The following is a 19,207-nucleotide window of genomic DNA, read 5'->3' as shown; positions in this document are numbered from 1 at the left end:
GTCACTGTCTGCTTCATCCTATAAGGCCTGAAGGCGAGCTTGTTCTCTTTCGCAACTCATTTTAGCTTAGATTAACAGAAAAATTTGTCAAAATCTGTAATAAGTATTATTCACTTACTTATTTATAGGAGTAAGACAAAATAAAAACAATTCTGCAGAAGGTACAAAATCCGACACGTGGAGTGTGACCACTTTCAATCCAAATGTACTTGCTGAAACTAAACAGACAACTAAAAACTATGTGTCATCGCATAGATGAATATACAATAGAAAGCTATCCGGCCGCTGTGGCCTTTACATGCAAAATTTCCTTATGTTTTAGGCGCTTCAGTATTGTTGGGGTGTACTACACCCCACCTGTCGGATGCCGGGTTAATATCTTTATTTCAAAAGTATGTTTCAAATGTAGGTTAAGGAGAATAAATTATTTCTTTGCCCAATTCCTGACTGGACACAGTACTTTCAGATCTCTTTTTGTTTTCTTTTATTGACTTTGGATTGCTTAATCCATTCGTTTATAAATACTGTTTGCTACAATATTAAATATGAGAACAATGTAGGTTACATATGCACACATATGCATACTTATACTTTTAGACATTATACGTACAGAATTAAAAAAGCAAATAACGAAATCTGAATGGAATGTGCTGACTGATAACGTGGAGCATTGCATTTTCGAATATGTTTTCCTACAAGAACATCAAAGATTGAGAATTGAGCTAGGAGAGGTCATGCCAAATAATATACTGAATGTAGCTATCCAGAACAGAGAGAACTTCGATTTTGTGGTAGAAATAATAACGAGAATTGTAAAAAAAGAATGTGTGTGTACTTTGTACGCACGTAAGAAGTTATACTTCTATTATAATATAATTTCAACGAAATAAATATACCTACTTAACAGTTACAATACAAAAAATTAACAATAATTACCAAAAATGAACCAAAACTTAACAATGCCAAATATTAAAAAAAAAAATATGAATCGTCCGGGATTTGAACCCGCAATCTCGCGATTTTTTGATCTCTGGTCCAATGCTCTACCAACAAGGCCATCAAGCCGCATGCCAGCTACCTTTCAGATATACATAATTATACATCACGGTGACAAGTGAAATATAAAAATAGATGTTTTATTATTTTACGCCCAAGGAAGACAAATCCAAAGACACAAAATTATAATAAAAAACCTTTTAAACCACCTTTTTCAAATTGCGCAAGTTGTATTATTAATATTAATGTTAATAAATGAAATATAAATATTTTGACGTTTCACAATTTGACAATTCACTTTTAACTGCAGTGCCTTAAAAATTTTAAAGCACTAGTGCCTTAAAGTAGCATTTTTAACACGTTTGTAGAAAAATATATTTAAAAACACTAATATATTCTTTCCACACATTTTCTGGACTGATAGATACATAAATTAAAACATTTTGAAGTATAACTTCAAAAATATAATATGAAAACTATTTAAAAAGGCAGTATAGCTATTAACTAACCTTTGTTGTTTCTCTTCCCACAAATTTTAAAACGCAACAACCATACATAACCAAACCGTCAACCGTCCAAACCACAGCTGCGCTACAGCTGCCATATTGGATAATTTTTGACATGTCATTTGAACATCCAATCAGAACAAAGTTATAATGCGTATGCGCCGGGATCGTAGGTTTTAACATATAAAAATTCACCCTCATAGCGCGCGTAAAGAAGTATAACTTCAAAAAACGGATACACTCACTGAGCAGTCTTACAATGCTTACGTTTCAACGATGGAAGTGAGAAAAAATGAGAACGCTGGTGAATTTTGGAAGTTCATCAAAAATAAAACCAACGGACATGGTGCTCTCCCTGGCTCTATGTTTCTAGGTGAGGAAAGTGAGAATGACAAACAAAAAATAACAGAGTTGTTTGCGAAACATTTTGGTACTGTATACAGTATACAGCACTTTTAATGGTAAATCTCTGGATAACCTGGAGAGTAATGAAATTTTCTCACAACAGCTGGAGGTGGAAATTAGTAACCTCGAAGTCACTTTTGACAATTTACTGAATGTGTTGTTGTCATTAAATGTCAATAAAGGGGCTGGCCCTGATTTGATACCGAATTTGTTCCTAAGAGAAAGTGCAGTGTCCTTGTGTGAACCATTAGTATATGTTCTTAATAAATCTCTCCAGACGGGAATTTTCCCGAACAGATGGAAACTTTCCTTTGTGTGTCCTATTTTCAAGGCAGGAGATCATAGTGATATCAAAAATTATCGGCCAGTTTGTATTCAGTCAGCCTTATCTAAAGTATTTGAAAAAAATGGTTTTGCCAAGTTTGGATAATTGTTTTAGGAACATTATTATGGACAACCAACATGCATTTGTAGGCGGACGTTCTACTCTCACTAACCTCTTTTTGTATATCGATAGTATAGGTACAGCAATGGATGAGGGTTACGAGGTGCACTCTATATACACCGATTTCAGTAAGGCCTTTGACCTACTAGATCATAATGTCTTAATTACAAAGCTGAGAAACTTTGGTATCACTGGTTCTTTATTAGCTTGGTTTACTTCGTATTTGCAAGGAAGAACATTGCAAGTAAGATCAGCAGGATGTGTTTCTAATGGATTTGAAGCCATGTCGGGGGTTCCGCAGGGTTCCCATTTGGGTCCTAAGCTTTTTCTGTTGTTGGTAAATGATATTGGTAGGAACTTTAAATCTGAATATCTGATATTTGCAGACGACTTAAAGATATTTAAATGCATTAGGTCAGAATCTGATTGTGAGGGTTTGCAGAGAGACTTGGATTCTTTAGTACATTGGTGCCAGGAAAATAATCTTAGGATTGAATGCTTCGAAATGCTCATATATTATTTTTTTCACGTAATAAGACCACCAGTGATTTTAAATACAAGATAGGAGATGTGGATTTATCTAGGGTTCAGGTAATTAAGGATTTAGGTGTGTTACTGGATAGTAAGCTAAGTTTCGTGGACCATTATGATGCCATAATTGCGCGTGCTAATCGGACATTAGGGTTAGTCATCAGAATGTCATATGATTTTAATAATTTGTTTGTAATTGTGAGATTGTTTTTGAGTTATGTTCGTTCATTACTAGAGTATTGTTCAGTGATTTGGAGTCCAAGTTATGAGAATCACAAATATCGAATTGAATCGATTCAAAATAAATTCGTTAGATATCTGCGGTATAGATTAGGTACTAGAGGAATGCAATTGAATTCCAGTCAGATCATGCAGATGTTTCATTTGCACCGTCTAGAGGATCGCAGGAGATACTTCGACCTTAATTTCGTATTTAAGGTGTTACATTATTGTTGCACCTAGCATTCTGGGTCGAATAGATTTTTATGTTCCAGCTAGGAATTTGAGAAGATGTCCCTTGCTATCCGCTAGATCGTGCAATACAAGTCATGCAGAAAATATGCCTTTAAATAGAATTGTTTCTAGTGTAAATGAGTTTCCAAATATAGACTTTATGGGAGTCACACTAAATGCTTTTAATAGGTCTATTTCAAATGAATTATTTTAATTTGATTTAAATTTTTTGATGTCGTTAGTTTAATTGTAAGTAATAAGTTAACTTGTGTTCAATGTTTAATTTTGACTTTTAATTTTAATTGTAAAATGGAGTTTTCCGTCAATATATATATTAATTTAATTTAACTAAAGAGAGTGAGCCAGGATGTGGTAATAGGCTGAAAGACTAGTAGCACAATTTTTAATTTGAGCTTTTGATACACTAGACATATTTTAGTAAAACGTATTAGTTTTTATCTATGTATCTTTCATATTTATCTACTAATAAGTTTGTTTTTATACCAGTCATTATACGTACATACTCTTAAACCATGGTCCTAGACATTATACAACAATACTGGCCCTTTATAGATAGTTATCTTGTAGAATCTAGACCATTGGATACAAATAGTCTAACGCAGGAGTTCCCAACCTTTTAGCAACTGCGTACCACCTGAAATATTCTGAAGATTTTGGCGTACCACCAAACACCGGGCGAGGGCATAAAATGGAAGAAACCCCCCCCCCCGATCCTAATTTTTTAGAAATATATCTACTAATGACTTCTAATTCTAATTCTTCTCGACATTCGATATTTTTGCTAGCCCTTTCAATTTACCTGACATATGAGTTCCTCTGTAGTGTTTGATTCAAGTGGTTTACAGAACAAAAACTCTTCTATAACTACGTCTTCATAAAAATCAAATCGTACAAATACAAGTAGCTGTGATGTTTGTTATATCAGTGCTTTCGTCTACTTGAAGTGCAAAATATGTGCATTCTTGAAGTTTTAAACAAAGTTGTTCTTCAAATATTGGAAGACATATCAGTAATTCGCCTTCTCACTGTGTTGTTTGGCAATGGTATTTTTTAAATTTCTTTGGTTGCCTTTTCTCCTAACACAGTTTGGGCTTTTTGCAATTCTACATCTAGCAAGGTAGGATGCCTTTAAGTTAGTATCATATTTACAAAGCTTTTCTGTCTTAAAAAATCGATCAGCTTACCAAGCACATCAGAGTACTTTGTGTGTTGGTGACATATCAGCATAGAAGGCTTCATGCTTTGGTTTGAAAGCGTTTCGAAACAAGCAACACATTGAGGAATAGGATTGTCACCATTGTCTGTGCAAGACTTCACTATAAAACCACACTGTAAGTAGCTTTCGTGGTATTTCCCATTGGCCTGCGGTTTAGGTTTTTTAGCACTATCACTTTGATCCAGGATTCACCAAAAACTGCTTCATAGCAAGGAAGCAGGGATGATATGGAAGCACAACAACTGCACTGGCACTTTTGCAGACAGAGGCCCAGCGTTTGTTCTAACCACATGACGTGTACCGCCTGAAATCTTCCCGCGTACCACCAGTGGTACGTGTACCACCGGTTGGGAAACCCTGGTCTAACGTATTAGTTTTATCTACGTATCTGTCCTGTTTATCTACTATTTTTTTATTTTTATTTATTTATTTAACGGAAAATTCCACACCTGTAATTTTTAACCAATCAAAATACGTTATTTTGACAGATCACCATGGCAACGGAGGTATTTTATCGGAAATTTTTTGCTCGTGGGGTACCCAACAGCGAATTATAGTGGAAATTTTTTGACGTTTACAATAACAGAACATTTTTGACAGACTGGTTTTTATTTGTTTACATAATTTAGTTTTGATTCATTTTAGTTACAAAGCTAAGATGTTTTCTATATTCTTCGGACACCTCCTCTCTTCTTAATGGCGAAAATGCAGGACTTTGAATGTTTTCAATTAAGTTTCTATGTCTAATAAAATATATATAATATTTAGACACTAATTTATTTACCTTTTTCCCATTCAGTACTTTCAATTTTGCGTAGTTTAGACGCAAATATTCGTGAACAATTTGGAACAGATTTTCTTTCTTTAAGTTGAAGCCACAATCGTCTATTAATTCAAATAAATAAGCCATGGTACGATGATTGATCTTTACATCAGATAATTTCACGCATATTTTGCATATTGTATGATTTTCAAATCGATTCATTTTTTAAACAAAGAATTTTATTGGTTTTACTGACTGTGCAATATTATTTATTGTAACAAAACGCGAGTTTTTTTTTGATGTTTTGAAGTGTCAAAATATAATGATCACAGCCTCCTATGATTGATGCTTGCTGACGCTGGTTATGAATTCCATACCATTAAAACGCGCATAACGCACGTTAAGAAAAACGCCAAAAAATAATTTTCTATCACTTGTAGTTACTCAAAACTTATGTAAAATTGAAGAATATACTATTTTCTATCTTGAAATGGTATTCCCATGCAACTACAATGAGTAGAAATTACGAATTTGAAAGCCTAAATAATTGCTGACAAAGCTATGGCGCGCTATTAATCTGTTCATGCAGCTTCCCGAAAAACCTCTAAAATTATAATTTTCTACCACTTGTCCTAAGCTCAAGTAACTATAAAATAAAATAATATTATATTTTTTATCAAAATTATACGATTTTTCTGCGCAAAAGTTTGTAAACTGCCTCCATACGCTTGCCTTCAATTTCCTGGTATTCGCGGGTGTCAACTGCTTAATCTCCTGGCGAATATTTTCTTTACTTTCTTGACCAAAGCGAAACATTTTTTTACGTCGTGCTACTTGACAGCTTCAAAAGTAAAATAATAATTTCGTGGTTAGGTTCTCACTTAGTTACCATAGCAACTCAACAATCAAGTCGACCACACATTTTATGTTTCACTGGTGACTTGATGAAGAAAATAATTTGCATTGTTGAAATAAATTTTAAAAATATTTGATTTCCCACCACAATTTGGTGTGGAATTTTCTTACCGAATACCACGCGAAGTCAAATTAATATCCGGAAATTTTTTTTTGATCATGAATATTTTTAGAAAATTTCCCTCGTCTGCGACTCGGGAAATTTTCAAAATATTCATGATCTCAAAAAAATTTCCGGAAATAATTTGACCTCTAGTGGTATTACTAGTGAAAATCTCCTTTTTACAATATAAAGATATATAGACATTTTTAACACTAACCTACTAACAAGTAAATATATCACAATAACATATTACCTACATAAAATACTTAAATTATATAAAATACATAAATTACATAAATACTCCCTCAGTTGGTTCCTAACAAATAAATATATCACAATAACATATTACATTAAATACTCCCTCAGCTGGTTCTTAAACCTGGTTTGACTAACTACCAGCAGATCTGTAGATTTATTAATTTCATTACTCAGTCTATGAAATCTAGGTATAGGACTATTATATCCGTAGTTAGTATGATGAAAACTAATCGAGAATAATGGTTTATCTCTAATATTTATAGTGTTTAATTTAAAGTTGATTAGCTCCAACAAATCCGGGCAAGTTATATTACCCTCCAAGATTTTATGAAGAAATAAAAGATCATTAATAATTAAAGTTTTTTCAATAGACAACAACTTTAAATGATTATTTATTCTCTGATAAGAAGAAAATTGAGGCATATGTAATCTCCACCGACAAGTTCTCAAAAACCTATTCTGGACTGCTTCCAAAGATAAAATATGTGATCTATAATGAGGTGACCACACTGGTGAAACATACAATAGGAGGCTGCGTACTAAAGATAAATACAAAGTCCTGAATGTAGAAACAGAAAATTCTCTAGAGTTTCTAGTTATAAATCCTAAAGTTTTCAAAGCTCTACTAATAATAGATCTTAAGTGTGAGACAAATGTCAAAGAACTGTCAAAAATTACTCCTAGATCCTTGATTTCACTAATTTTCTCTAAAGGAACAGAATTAATATTATAAACAAAATTTACAGGATTTGTGGATCTCGAGAAAGTTATTGTAAAACATTTGCGTGGATTTAAAGACATGGCATTAATGGTAGCCCAATTAATAAAGTAATTTAAATCATCTTGTAACTTGAAACAGTCAGATAATTCAGAAATTTCCATAAATAATTTCAGGTCATCAGCAAATAATAAAAACTTACAATATTTAAAACATGAAGCTACATCGTTAATGAAAATATTAAATAGTAAGGGTCCCAAATGTGACCCCTGTGGTACGCCAGAACTTGCGTTTATAGGAATGGAAGTAATATTTTTTATTTTCACATACTGAATCCTGCATTGTAGGTAACTTTCCAACCAATTCACTAAATAGTGTGGAAATCCGATTTTAATGATTTTTTGTAAGAGTAAATCGTGGTTCACTGTATCAAATGCCTTCGAAAAGTCAGTGTAAATCGAATCAACTTGGCACCTCTTTTCAAAGGCAGAAATGATACAATGTTGATAAAGCAGTAAGTTTGTGTTGGTAGACTTACCACTCGTAAAACCATGCTGTTGTTCAATCAGAATATTTTTACAATACCATGACAAGGGTTTATATAACAACAGTTCAAATAATTTAGGTATTGCAGAAAGTAATACTACGGGACGATAATTAGCAATATCATTTTTCAGACCATTTTTGAATACAGGGGTAATAAAACTATCCCGCCATTTAACAGGAAATTGATGTAATTTTAACGAAGAATTAAATAAATAATTTAGTGGTTTGGAAAGACTACATTTACAATTTATCAAAAAATACGTAGGGATACCATCCGGACCACTAACCAGTTTATCTTTTAAAGAGCTAATTCCTTCATAAACATCGCTTAGGGAAAATTGTATAAATGGAATATCAGGCTGCCTAAAAATTTCGTATTGCATATTTGACACATCTATATTATCATTTTTATAAACACTAGAGAAATGAGTAGCAAATAAATTACTAATGTCTGTACCACTTTCAGCAATTGTACCATTATAATGCATTTTATTGGGGATACCGTGATCTTGTTTCAATGAGTTATTGTGATTCCAGAAGTATTTTGTATTTTCACTAACCTTCAGATCAATACTAGAAATATAATTATCATAACATGTTCTTGTCAAAGTTTTACACTGAGCTCGAAGATTAGAAAAGTTTGAATAATCACCAGCTGAGTTAGTATTTTTAAACTTAGCATGAGCTGCCTTCTTACAAGATATCAACTTTTTAAGTTCAGATGAGAACCAACGAGGATATACAGATGGTTTGTATCTTCTAATAGGTACAAACAAATCTAATGCTATTTTTAGAATCTGATAAAAAATTTCAATGCTAATGTTAATATCATCATTAGCTAAGAAATACTCCCAATTAATTGGAGCAAAATAATTATTTAAAGCTATATAATCAGCATTCTTAAAATCATAATACAGAATATCGCAAGACAAAGGATTAATATCACTAACAGTTAATTCACATGAAAGTGCAACATGGTGGTAATTGTTTGGCAATAAAGTGTCCACCACTGTGTCAACAGTAATTGATTCCAGAGCATCATCATTACAAAAACATAAGTCAAGTAATACTCCATGCTGATTTGCAACTACATTGGCCTGCCTTAAATTCAAATATGAAAAACTTTCACAAACTGTTAATGCAGGATATTCTGCAGGGCAAGAGACAGAAAGACCATCCTCAGTAGAATAATTCCAAGTTGCTTGTGGAAGATTATAGTCTCCAAAAAGATATAAGCTACTATTAGGGTTGTTTTCAACAATAAACTCTACTGCAGAGCAATGATCCACATAAATATCCTGATTTGATGATGGTGGAATCTAAACAGCTCCAATAATAACAGTTTAGTTATGGCTTGACAAAGAAACAAACAGATGTTCAACATTAATAAAGTGAGTGGTAAGATGCGTAGATTTAAACTTACTATTAACTAAAATTAAAACTCCACCACCTCTATTCTTTGAACTAGTATTTAAGTTTCTATCAGCTCTGAAAACACTATAATTCTTGAAACAAAGCTCATGATCAGTAAAGATTCAAGTGGTTTACAGAACAAAAACTCTTCTATAACTACGTCTTCATAAAAATCAAATCGTACAAATATAAGTAGCTGTGATGTTTGTTATATCGGTGCTTTCGTCTACTTGAAGTGCAAAATATGTGCATTCTTGAAGTTTTAAACAAAGGAATAGGATTGTCACCATTGTCTGTGCCAGACTTCACTATAAAACCAAACTGTAAGTAGCTTTCGTGATATTTCCCATTGGCCTGTGGTTTAGGTTTTTTAGCGCTATCACTTTGATCCAGGATTCACCAAAAACATAGCAGGGATGATATGGAAGCACAACAACTGCACTGGCACTTTCGCAGACAGAGGCCCAGCGTTTGTTCTACCCACGTGACGCGTACTGCCTAAAATCTTCCCGCATACCACCAGTGGTACACGTACCACCAGTTGGGAACCCCTGGTCTAACGTATTAGTTTTATCTACGTATCTGTCCTGTTTATCTACTTATATGCTTTGTCTTTTATACTCTTATTATCTACAAAGATTGCACTGGGCAGGTCACCTGATATGAATAAATATCGACAGAAGATCTAGTAGAACACTTATCTGAACTATGGTGGGACCTAGGCCAGTAGGAAGGCCAAGGAAGAGATGGATAGAAGAAGTGAGAACTGATGCTAAAGAGATATTGAGAGTGGACAACTGGAGGAGCGCAGCAAGGTACAGATCCGGGCCTCCCTCGGAGGCAGATGCTGGGAGGCCAGCACCCGACTTGGGCTGTAGCTTGCTTCTGTATTTCTCATTCAAAAAACCTATTTTCACAGAATTTCTCTTCCTTAGGCCATTATTAGACTAGGTAACTGGTGGCGCAACTAGTGGGGCAACTGGTGGCGCAACTAGTGGCTCCACCAAATTAAAGCACACAAAATATTACGGGCAACTGGTGGCCGATATGGGCAACTGGTGGCACAACCAGTTACCATAGTCTAATAGGTCTCATTTACTTAAATGCCCCGTGACGTAATGAGTCACTGGTGGAGCAACTTGGTGGCGTCACCAGTTGCCTAATATAATACTGGCCTTAAATATTCTAATCTCTTGAGATTTCAATTTAATTCCTATTATTTATACTACTTCTTGTTACTTGTATGTTTAAGTTATACCTCGAGTTATACTAACCTTTTTCACTGGTTTGGTTTTCTTCCAATGGATTCAGTTTATTTGGATCTTGGTGTATTTCAGTATTTGTAGGAATTTCCTCTAAATAATCATATGTGCCAGGTGTACTTTGTATATTGGATTCCTCTTTAATTTCACATTTAAAGCCATCTAGAAGAGCATCATCCAAGTCATTATCCTCTGTTTCTATTTTGCACGTCTCCTCATTAAATTCTTGTTTCACTTCCATTTTATTATGTTTCAAAACCAACGATTCAAAACTCTACATTACATTTATTATATTTACAAATTTAGTTTGCTCATGCTCTACCGAGATGTCCCAGATTCACGTTTGAGTTTGACTTGACAGTTTGACCAAAGAATACTCCATCCAACAAGAAGCGAAAGCATCGACTATTTCAGGATCCAAATTTCTTTGCGCATGTACGATCCGCCATGTTTCATGTATTATTTCTTATTTCTCAACCTAACCCCTAACACGAAGCGTTAAATACCGCTATGAATTCCAAGATTTCATTGGTTAGAACTACCCACGTGATATCTGTGTTCGTATTGGTCAAATGATTAAGAATGACAGAGCGGGATATTTAAATACCAATATTGTATGCAAAGTGTCGTTTCAAGAAAACAAGTCAGCTGACTGAGGATGATGGATAAATATTAATTTCTTGTTTATCTTTGACAATTTTTATGACAGAAATAAAAGTGTGGTAGAAAATCAATATGTATATTGAAAAACGGTATTGATTAAAAAAACACTATTTATTCGTTTCTACTAGTCTTCTTTCTAGACTCTACCTAGTCTCATAAAATATTTCTTTTTATCTCATAAAAAATATAAACAATTATTGTATAGTTATAATATTCTTTTAATTTATTTCAGTTGTTCAATACAAACACGGCAGTACTAGAATATATCTTATAAATTAAATTATAAATGCATGAAAATTAAAAAGAGATAATTTACATAAAAGTTAATATAGGTACTGGATATGGGGAAAAGTAATTTAGGGGAAATTATATGTTATATAATAATTATGATTTTCTTCGGCATTTTGTGAAGTATAGGGCATGTTGTGTCTAGTGTCCTTTTAAAAAGTCTGAAATTTCATTTACATTTGGATTTTTAAACGTATCACTTATTAATATGTTGCTACGATTTTTGTTCCTTTGTGGAGAAAAACCGTTTCTGTGGTTCATCAATGTTTTTACATATTGAAACCTTTAAAACACTTCAATTTTTTTATGCAAATTTTTATTAAATTTTTTGTTGCATGTGTATATTTGACAAAACAATCTAAACATTGCTGTCACTTAAATTATCTAAATCGGGTGTATGTATTTACAAGCATCGTCAAATCTTCATGATCTTTTTTATTGCAAATTAAATTGATGTTACTTAAATTCTTAAAGTCGTGGTTTCACTATCAAATAATTTGATCAAACAGTTTGAGCAAACTCAGGAAGTGACGTCACAACTACAGTTTGTTCAAATTATAAAAATCTAGTCGTCACACTATCAGTTTGATCAAAGTTTGTATTGACAGTTGTGGTAGTAGGTACATATATCAAAACCCACAAGCATTCCAACACTTTAGCGAATAATAAGCCCCAAACTCTCTATTGTAGAAGGGAGTTACTAACAAACCAAAAAGAAATCAAGTCCTGATTAGGAAAAATCTAGAAAACAAACAAGAGTAACTATTGGCTACAAAAGCTGCTGTACAAAAATCAGTGTGCACGCTGAAGAAAGCAACGCAGGGAATGATAACGAAACAATTTTAACGTGTAGCTAGGCCATGACTGATAAACATATACAGGGGCTCACAGCTTAAATGATGCAGTCACTACTCAATAAAGCTAGCTTGTGTCAGTCGCTCAATATTTATTAGAAAAAACTTACATACTGAAGGTAGGTAAGTTAGTATGAGTCTTCTAAAATAGCATAAGCTATGTTTTGGGTTTCAAATATGCAATAATTAACACCCTCAGCGCCAGTGTATCCTTTTAGATATACACTGTCCTCAACACTGTGTACTAAAAAAGATACACATGGCTCGTTGTGTTCGATCTATTGTGTCACCTAAAAGGACACACTTTCCTAAGTTTTTATATGTAGAGAATAATGCTATGGCCTGAGCCAATTTCCTGGTATAACTGGGTTTGGCCTTATGACATAAAAAGATAGATTGTATGTAACTAGAAATTCGTATGAAAAATGTTGCCATGTATGGGCCAAAACAACTTGCTCCAACTCATTATGCAGGGAAAGATTCAAGGAAAAAGAAGCATAGGGAGATGCAGAATATCTTGGCTGCGCAACTTGAGAGAATGGTATGGATGAACATCAAATGAACTTTTCAGAGCAGTCGTCTGCAAAGTCCTAATAGCTAAGATGTATTGTCAGAGAAATAGCAAATAATCCCAAAAAAGTGCACCAAAATTGAGAGATGAGGTGGAAACACAGTTTGGAAAAATAGGTAACCCTAAAACAATTAAACGGATATTACAAAAGAATAATCTACCTACATAGCTGAACTGCAAGAAATAAATCTTTTATCAGCCAAAGAAATAAGCAACAAGGAGTTTTGTTTTCTTTATTAATATTCTCCTTTAAAAGTTTACATCATTTTAGCTGATATCAAAATCGTACACAAAATAATAAAAGAACTATTGTTATTTAAGTATGGTATATGGTATATTTGAAACCCAAAACATAGCTTTGCTATTTTAGAGGACTTATAGTTAGTAACTTACTGTCAGTATGTAATTTTTTTTCTTATATTGGGTCACTGACACAAGCTAGTTTTATTGAGTAACGACTGTATCATTTCAGAATTGAAGCTGTGAGTCACTGTAGGTGCAGTACAATAATTTTGCTTATACAAATTATCAGTAATAATATTTATTTACATCAAAATAAAAATTCCATCACATAATGATGTCTAACAGCTGATTGTCATTTGTCTTTATTGCTTAATTCTCTGACCAATACGAACACAGATATCACGTGGGTAGTTCTAACCAATAAAATCGTGGAATTCATAGCGGTATTTAACGGCTCGTCCCCTAACAACTGTTTGTTGAACCGGGTTCAACAAACAGTTGTTAGGGGTTAGGTTGAGAAATAAGAAATAATACATGAAACATGGCGGATCGTACATGCGCAAAGAAATTTGGATCCTGAAATAGTCGATGATTTCGCTTCTTGTTGGATGGAGTATTCTTTGGTTTGACCATGGCCCTGATTCTAAATCAAATTTCGACCAAAAACAAGTCGCTTTCAATCATAGAGGTATATATTAACATAGAGGGAGCCTACCTTCCGCGCTTCCTGACGACAAGATCTCATGAACTGGCTTGCAGCATCTCTTTCTAACACATTGTATCGAAAATCTATGATGACATTCAGTGTGAATATAGGCACGGAAGAGGAGGACAACTGTAGTAGCTTTACTATGCGTAAGAGTGAAACAGCACTAATCCAAATAAAAAAGATGGTGTCGTCACTTCGCTCTGAATGACACTCTCTCTATGCTAATATATAACTCTATGCTTTCAATATGGCGACTGTCGAAATTATTTGACACGGAGATGAATCATGGTACAATAAAATGAAACTTTATTGTACCATGGAGATGAATGAATGGCCAAAAGCGAGGTTAGGTTTAGTTTAGATGTGTTTTGTTTATTTCTTGCAAGGAAAACTAAATCAAAAGGTATTATAATATTAGGGAATCCATCGACCTGTCAAAGTTAAATCACGTGATCTTTGGTTGGCACACAAAACCGTTCTTAACCTAAACTCAATGTAATTTTTGATTTTTCGTATTTGTTTTTCGTCGTGATTTTTTAGCTAATTTAGTATTAAAAGACATTCATTAGATTAATTAGTTTATAAACTTTACGTTTTTGGTGATCTTGAGTGCTGACAACATGCCTGTGACTTGTATAGTAGTGAACTGTGGAAGTCCAACTGATCAGAATAATGTTAATTTTAATTTGTTTTTTGTCGTGATTTTGAGCTTAATATAGTATTTAAAGACATTCATTGGATTAATTATTTTATAAACTTTACGTTTTTGGTGATTTTGAGTGCTGACAACATGCCTGTGACTTGTATAGTAGTGAACTGTGGAAGTCCAACTGATCAGAATAATGTTAATTTTAATTTGTTTTTTATCGTGATTTTGAGCTTAATATAGTATTTAAAGACATTCATTAGATTGATTATTTTATAAACTTTTCGTTTTTGGTGATTTTAAGTGCTGAAAATGGCTAATTGGCTATGTCAAAGCCATTAATAAAAAAAAAAGTGCTGAAAACATGCCTGTAACTTGTATAGTAGTGAACTGTGAAAGTCGAGCTGATCAGATAATGTTAATTTTTTTCGTGTTCCCTCTATAGGGCTTTTCATTCACAGTCATTTGTTTTGAGCTTCTGTCATATGTCCTATAATCCGTGTATAGTAATATTATACACGAATTATACAACATCTAACGGAAGCTCGAAACAAATGACAATCAATGAAAAGCCCTATTAGAAACTCATTTATGTTTCCTCGCCTAACTAAATTATCAAAAAACAGGACGCACTCATGCTAGGAATTATGGTTTTTATTAATATTATTACAATTATTTATATGTGACACTAACGTAACTAGTGACATTAATTTTAGGCCAATGTGACAAACTTTATTAATACTAAATTTTAACATTTATCCCCTATTTTGTTAAAACAATATTATTTTGTTTTTCATTCTATTCAAAATAAATGCAGTTTTGACAGGGAATTTGTTTTGTTATTTATTTATTCCATATAGACCTGGATCCCGCGTACCAAAAAAAAGTTGATTAATAGCAAGCTGAAAATTTATTAATAGCTTAACAGTGTCTAGTCCGACAAACTTTGATGTATGGGAACACTAGAAGTTTTAACTGTAGAACAGGTTAAAAATTTGGAATGTCAAACTACGAAAATGTTTATGTAATTTGTCAGATAAAACTTCCGATTGATTTGCTACCAATTCATTAAACTCTCATGCAAAAACCAGACTGGTGAAAAAATCACCAACTGGGCATTTTAATGAGTAGAACACGAAGACCATGTCAAACTACAGGAATCATGTTGGTTAGTAATAGCAGTCTGATTTTTGCATGAGAATTTAATGAAAGGGTAACAGATCAATTGGATGTTCTGTCCGACAAAATTTATGGGATGTTTTCGTAATCTGATGTTCCAAATCTGAGTTTCCAAACTGTTTCACAATTAAAACTACCCCTGTTCCAGTGTCACAATACATCAAAGTTTGTCCAACTGGACACCGTTAAACTATTAACAAATTTTCAGCTTGCTATTAATCAATTTTTTTGGTACACAGGATCCAGACCTAATAGGTTTGTTCGTAGTACGACACAAACGATTAGCAACTGCTGCCAACCATCAGATGCATGAGCAGTTAACAGTTAGGGTTGTGCAGTTAATAGTTAGCATTCATAGACTACGAATGCGCATGTGTCTGATGGTTGGCAAGAGTTGCTGATCGTTCTACGAACAAACCTATCAGTAAGCACAATTTGTGATATCCATGGGTAGTTACTAACAGAAAGAGGCAGGATTCGATTTTTAAAACATTTATTTTAGAGTCAAAACATAGTCGTACCTTAAACGATAAATGTATATTATCATTACAAGTTGATACTAATTACAAAAATAAATACACATCTAAAAGACCAATACATAATTACTCATGATGAAGAAGTACATTATAATTAAAAATGAATAACCATTTTCATATCGCTGCAACACAATGCCAAAGACTTCTTATATTTCAGTTCGTTTAGTGAGCGCAACAAGCACTCTGACCGAACAGTTTCAAAACTCGTTAGTTTTTCATCAGAGAATGCATATGTTGCTATCTCCAAACCATGTAGCTGTAACATATGTACATGCATTGGGTTCTTCTTCGTCTGTCTTGCTCTGGGCATACTCGGCTAAAAATAGGATTGCTGCAATATGGCTGCAGACTTCACTATTACCGGCCATACGCATACAATGTGCATTTGCTATGTCATCAGAACTGGCTATCACCCCACCCAAGCATTTAGTCGTTTAGCATTAGCTTTTTGGAAATGCTTCACCTAAAAAAATATTTTATTTTTTTTGGAAATTCTTCAACTACAAAAATTTATTTTTATTAGAGTATTTGCGTTCTTTACAATGATTGAGAATACTTTATTTAAAATCAGACATTCATATAATATAATTTTAGAACAATCATGACAGTAATTCAAATAGATGGCAGTAATAAATCATTTTCAGAGAATTATGGAGTTCGCAGTTTACAGATTAGGACGACAATATGTCTGGTTTCATACAGATATATAAACGTAAATAAATCTAATATTTAGAACCAATTTATCCAAAAGACACTAATACTGTTATCCATATATTTCTTAATGGTGAATAAATAAAATAAAGGCATACCTTTCCAACAATAATATGGAAATCAGGAAATCATTAACAATTTTTACTCCATTCAAAACAAATCCAGCTGTAAAATATTTATGTGCCTGAAGGCTTTTGTATGCTTTCATCTGCTGCTTAGAGTAGCAACTGTGAGACTCCACCAGATCTGTATAAATACATATCTATAATAGTAACTTGATGGACTGCACTTTACTGTAAAATCCAATTCTGACTGAATTCCGTATGGATCTAAATCCCCAATTATTTTCAGCTTCAATAAATATCTAAAACAATAAAAGAAATAATGTTATTGCTTGCAAAATTCATCATTATTGATAAATATCGGGGCAAAATGAACAGTAAATAAACATTGTTTCGCCTACCTTTCTCGCAACATCTGGAGTTTCCAATAATAATTTCCTTAAATAATCAGTTCGCATTGTGGTAAAGTTTATAAAGTTCACAAAAACAGGAAACGAAATCCAAATGAATCCAAAATACGACGATAAACAATGAAAAATCATTGAAAAATAGATACAAACATAACCTCTTCTTTAGTTTGTGTGCCAACCAGAGGTCACGTGGTTTGGATTGCCTAATAGCTGGGTTTAATTGAAATTTGCTTGTTTTGAGGAATTAGATAGAATAGTAAATTAGAAATATAATAATTGAGAATGTCCACAACATGAATCATCAACTCAATGAAAGATGTGAGGTAATAATCTGGGAAAATTAGTAAAAAACAAGGAAAATTAATTACCAGCTATTTTATTGCTGGACATGCTGAAATCAAATCTTAAGATTTCCTATATTAGTAATATAGCTGTGCAAAGTCCACAGAAAGTGTGCTATTTTGTTTATAAACAAATTAGCACTCCGAAATCTTTTTTTTTATTATTGCTCTATAACTCCGAAAATTTTAACTTTAAACCAAAACACTCACATAAAAATTGACAGTAATTTAATTCTGCACATTGATAATTTATTCCAATTTCCTTCGACGGAAATTTTCTTCGGAAAATTCGGGTTTTCCAAACAAAATCTTTAATTTTCAACTAAAATTTGAGGGAAGTAATTATTTATCAATAATTAAATAATTTGGTGACAGTGACATAAATCTTTTTTGTTATGAGTGTCTTGAAGATATGAAAATTTGTATGTACAAAGAGGACCGGAATTAAAAGGTATCTAATGGTTCAAAGATTAAAATCCTGTTGTTTATAACTCTGTCGCAAATGCCGGTCAAATTTGACCGGTTATACCTGGAATCACTCCTCGCAATTCAATTTGATTTTCTTCGAAAAGGACACAGAAGCCGTGCTCTTTTCAACAGCGTTAACTTAATTTAATTTAATCTAATATTTTCTGAGGGGTTCTATTTGTTTATAAGCCAAAAAATTGTTTCTTTATAACATTCCTGAGACCGCTCAAATGGTCCAATTTCAATCCTGTAAGGTACGTTGAATAGGTATAGTGCTTTTTTATATGAAAATCATAGTTATTCTGGTGTATCATAATCTTTCTGGTTATTATTTCGACCGAAATTTTTTAATTAACATTTTAATTATTGCTGAACTATTGGTTAGATTGTCGCCGGTCTCCTGATATACAGAGAGGGGCTAAATTATGGAATAAATTCATTTTCTCTAAAATGGACGATTTTAGAGAAAAATCCCGAAACAGGTCGATTTAATTTAATCTAATATTTTCTGAGGGGTTCTATTTGTTTATAAGCCAAAAAATTGTTTCTTTATAACACTCCTGAGACCGCTCAAATGGTCCAATTTCAATCCTGTAAGGTACGTTGAATAGGTATAGTGCTTTTTTATATGAAAATCATAGTTATTCTGGTGTATCATAATCTTTCTGGTTATGATTTCGACCGAAATTTTTTAATTAATATTTTAATTATTGCTAAACTATTGGTTAGATTGTCGCCGGTCTCCTGATATACAGAGAGGGGCTAAATTATGGAATAAATTCATTTTCTCTAAAATGGACGATTTTAGAGAAAAATCCCGAAACAGGTCGATTTTTATTTTTAAATTAAATTTCTTGGCATATATTTCAAACTAGTGACGTCATCCATCCGAGCGTGATGACGTAATTATTTTTTTAAATAGGAATATGGGTTCGTGTTGTAGCTCATTTACAAAGGCGTTCAATGCTCTATTCA

At 33.0% G+C, this 19,207-nt stretch overlaps 1 protein-coding gene across 4 annotated transcripts in view; it reads right to left on the bottom strand.

Moving 5' to 3' along the window:
* The window catches only part of LOC114326978 (zinc finger protein 664-like), a 57,636-nt gene extending 42,885 nt beyond the window's left edge, over positions 1-14,751 (bottom strand). For 3 of the 4 annotated variants that reach the window (XM_050654854.1, XM_050654855.1, XM_050654856.1), the window contains exon 1: positions 10,564-14,751. In XM_050654854.1, the coding sequence (XP_050510811.1) occupies positions 10,564-10,792 (229 nt within the window). In that variant the 5' untranslated portion in view covers positions 10,793-14,751. The remainder of the gene's footprint in view (positions 1-10,563) is intronic. The other variant, XM_050654857.1, reaches the window with a different exon arrangement.
* Between the last annotated feature and the right edge of the window lie 4,456 nt (positions 14,752-19,207).

This window comes from Diabrotica virgifera, chromosome 6 (genome assembly GCF_917563875.1).
Source record: "Diabrotica virgifera virgifera chromosome 6, PGI_DIABVI_V3a".
Classification (NCBI taxonomy): Eukaryota; Metazoa; Arthropoda; class Insecta; order Coleoptera; family Chrysomelidae; genus Diabrotica; species Diabrotica virgifera.
The sequence above is the reverse complement of the archived record's forward strand: the minus strand, read 5'-3'. Positions and strand labels throughout refer to the sequence as shown.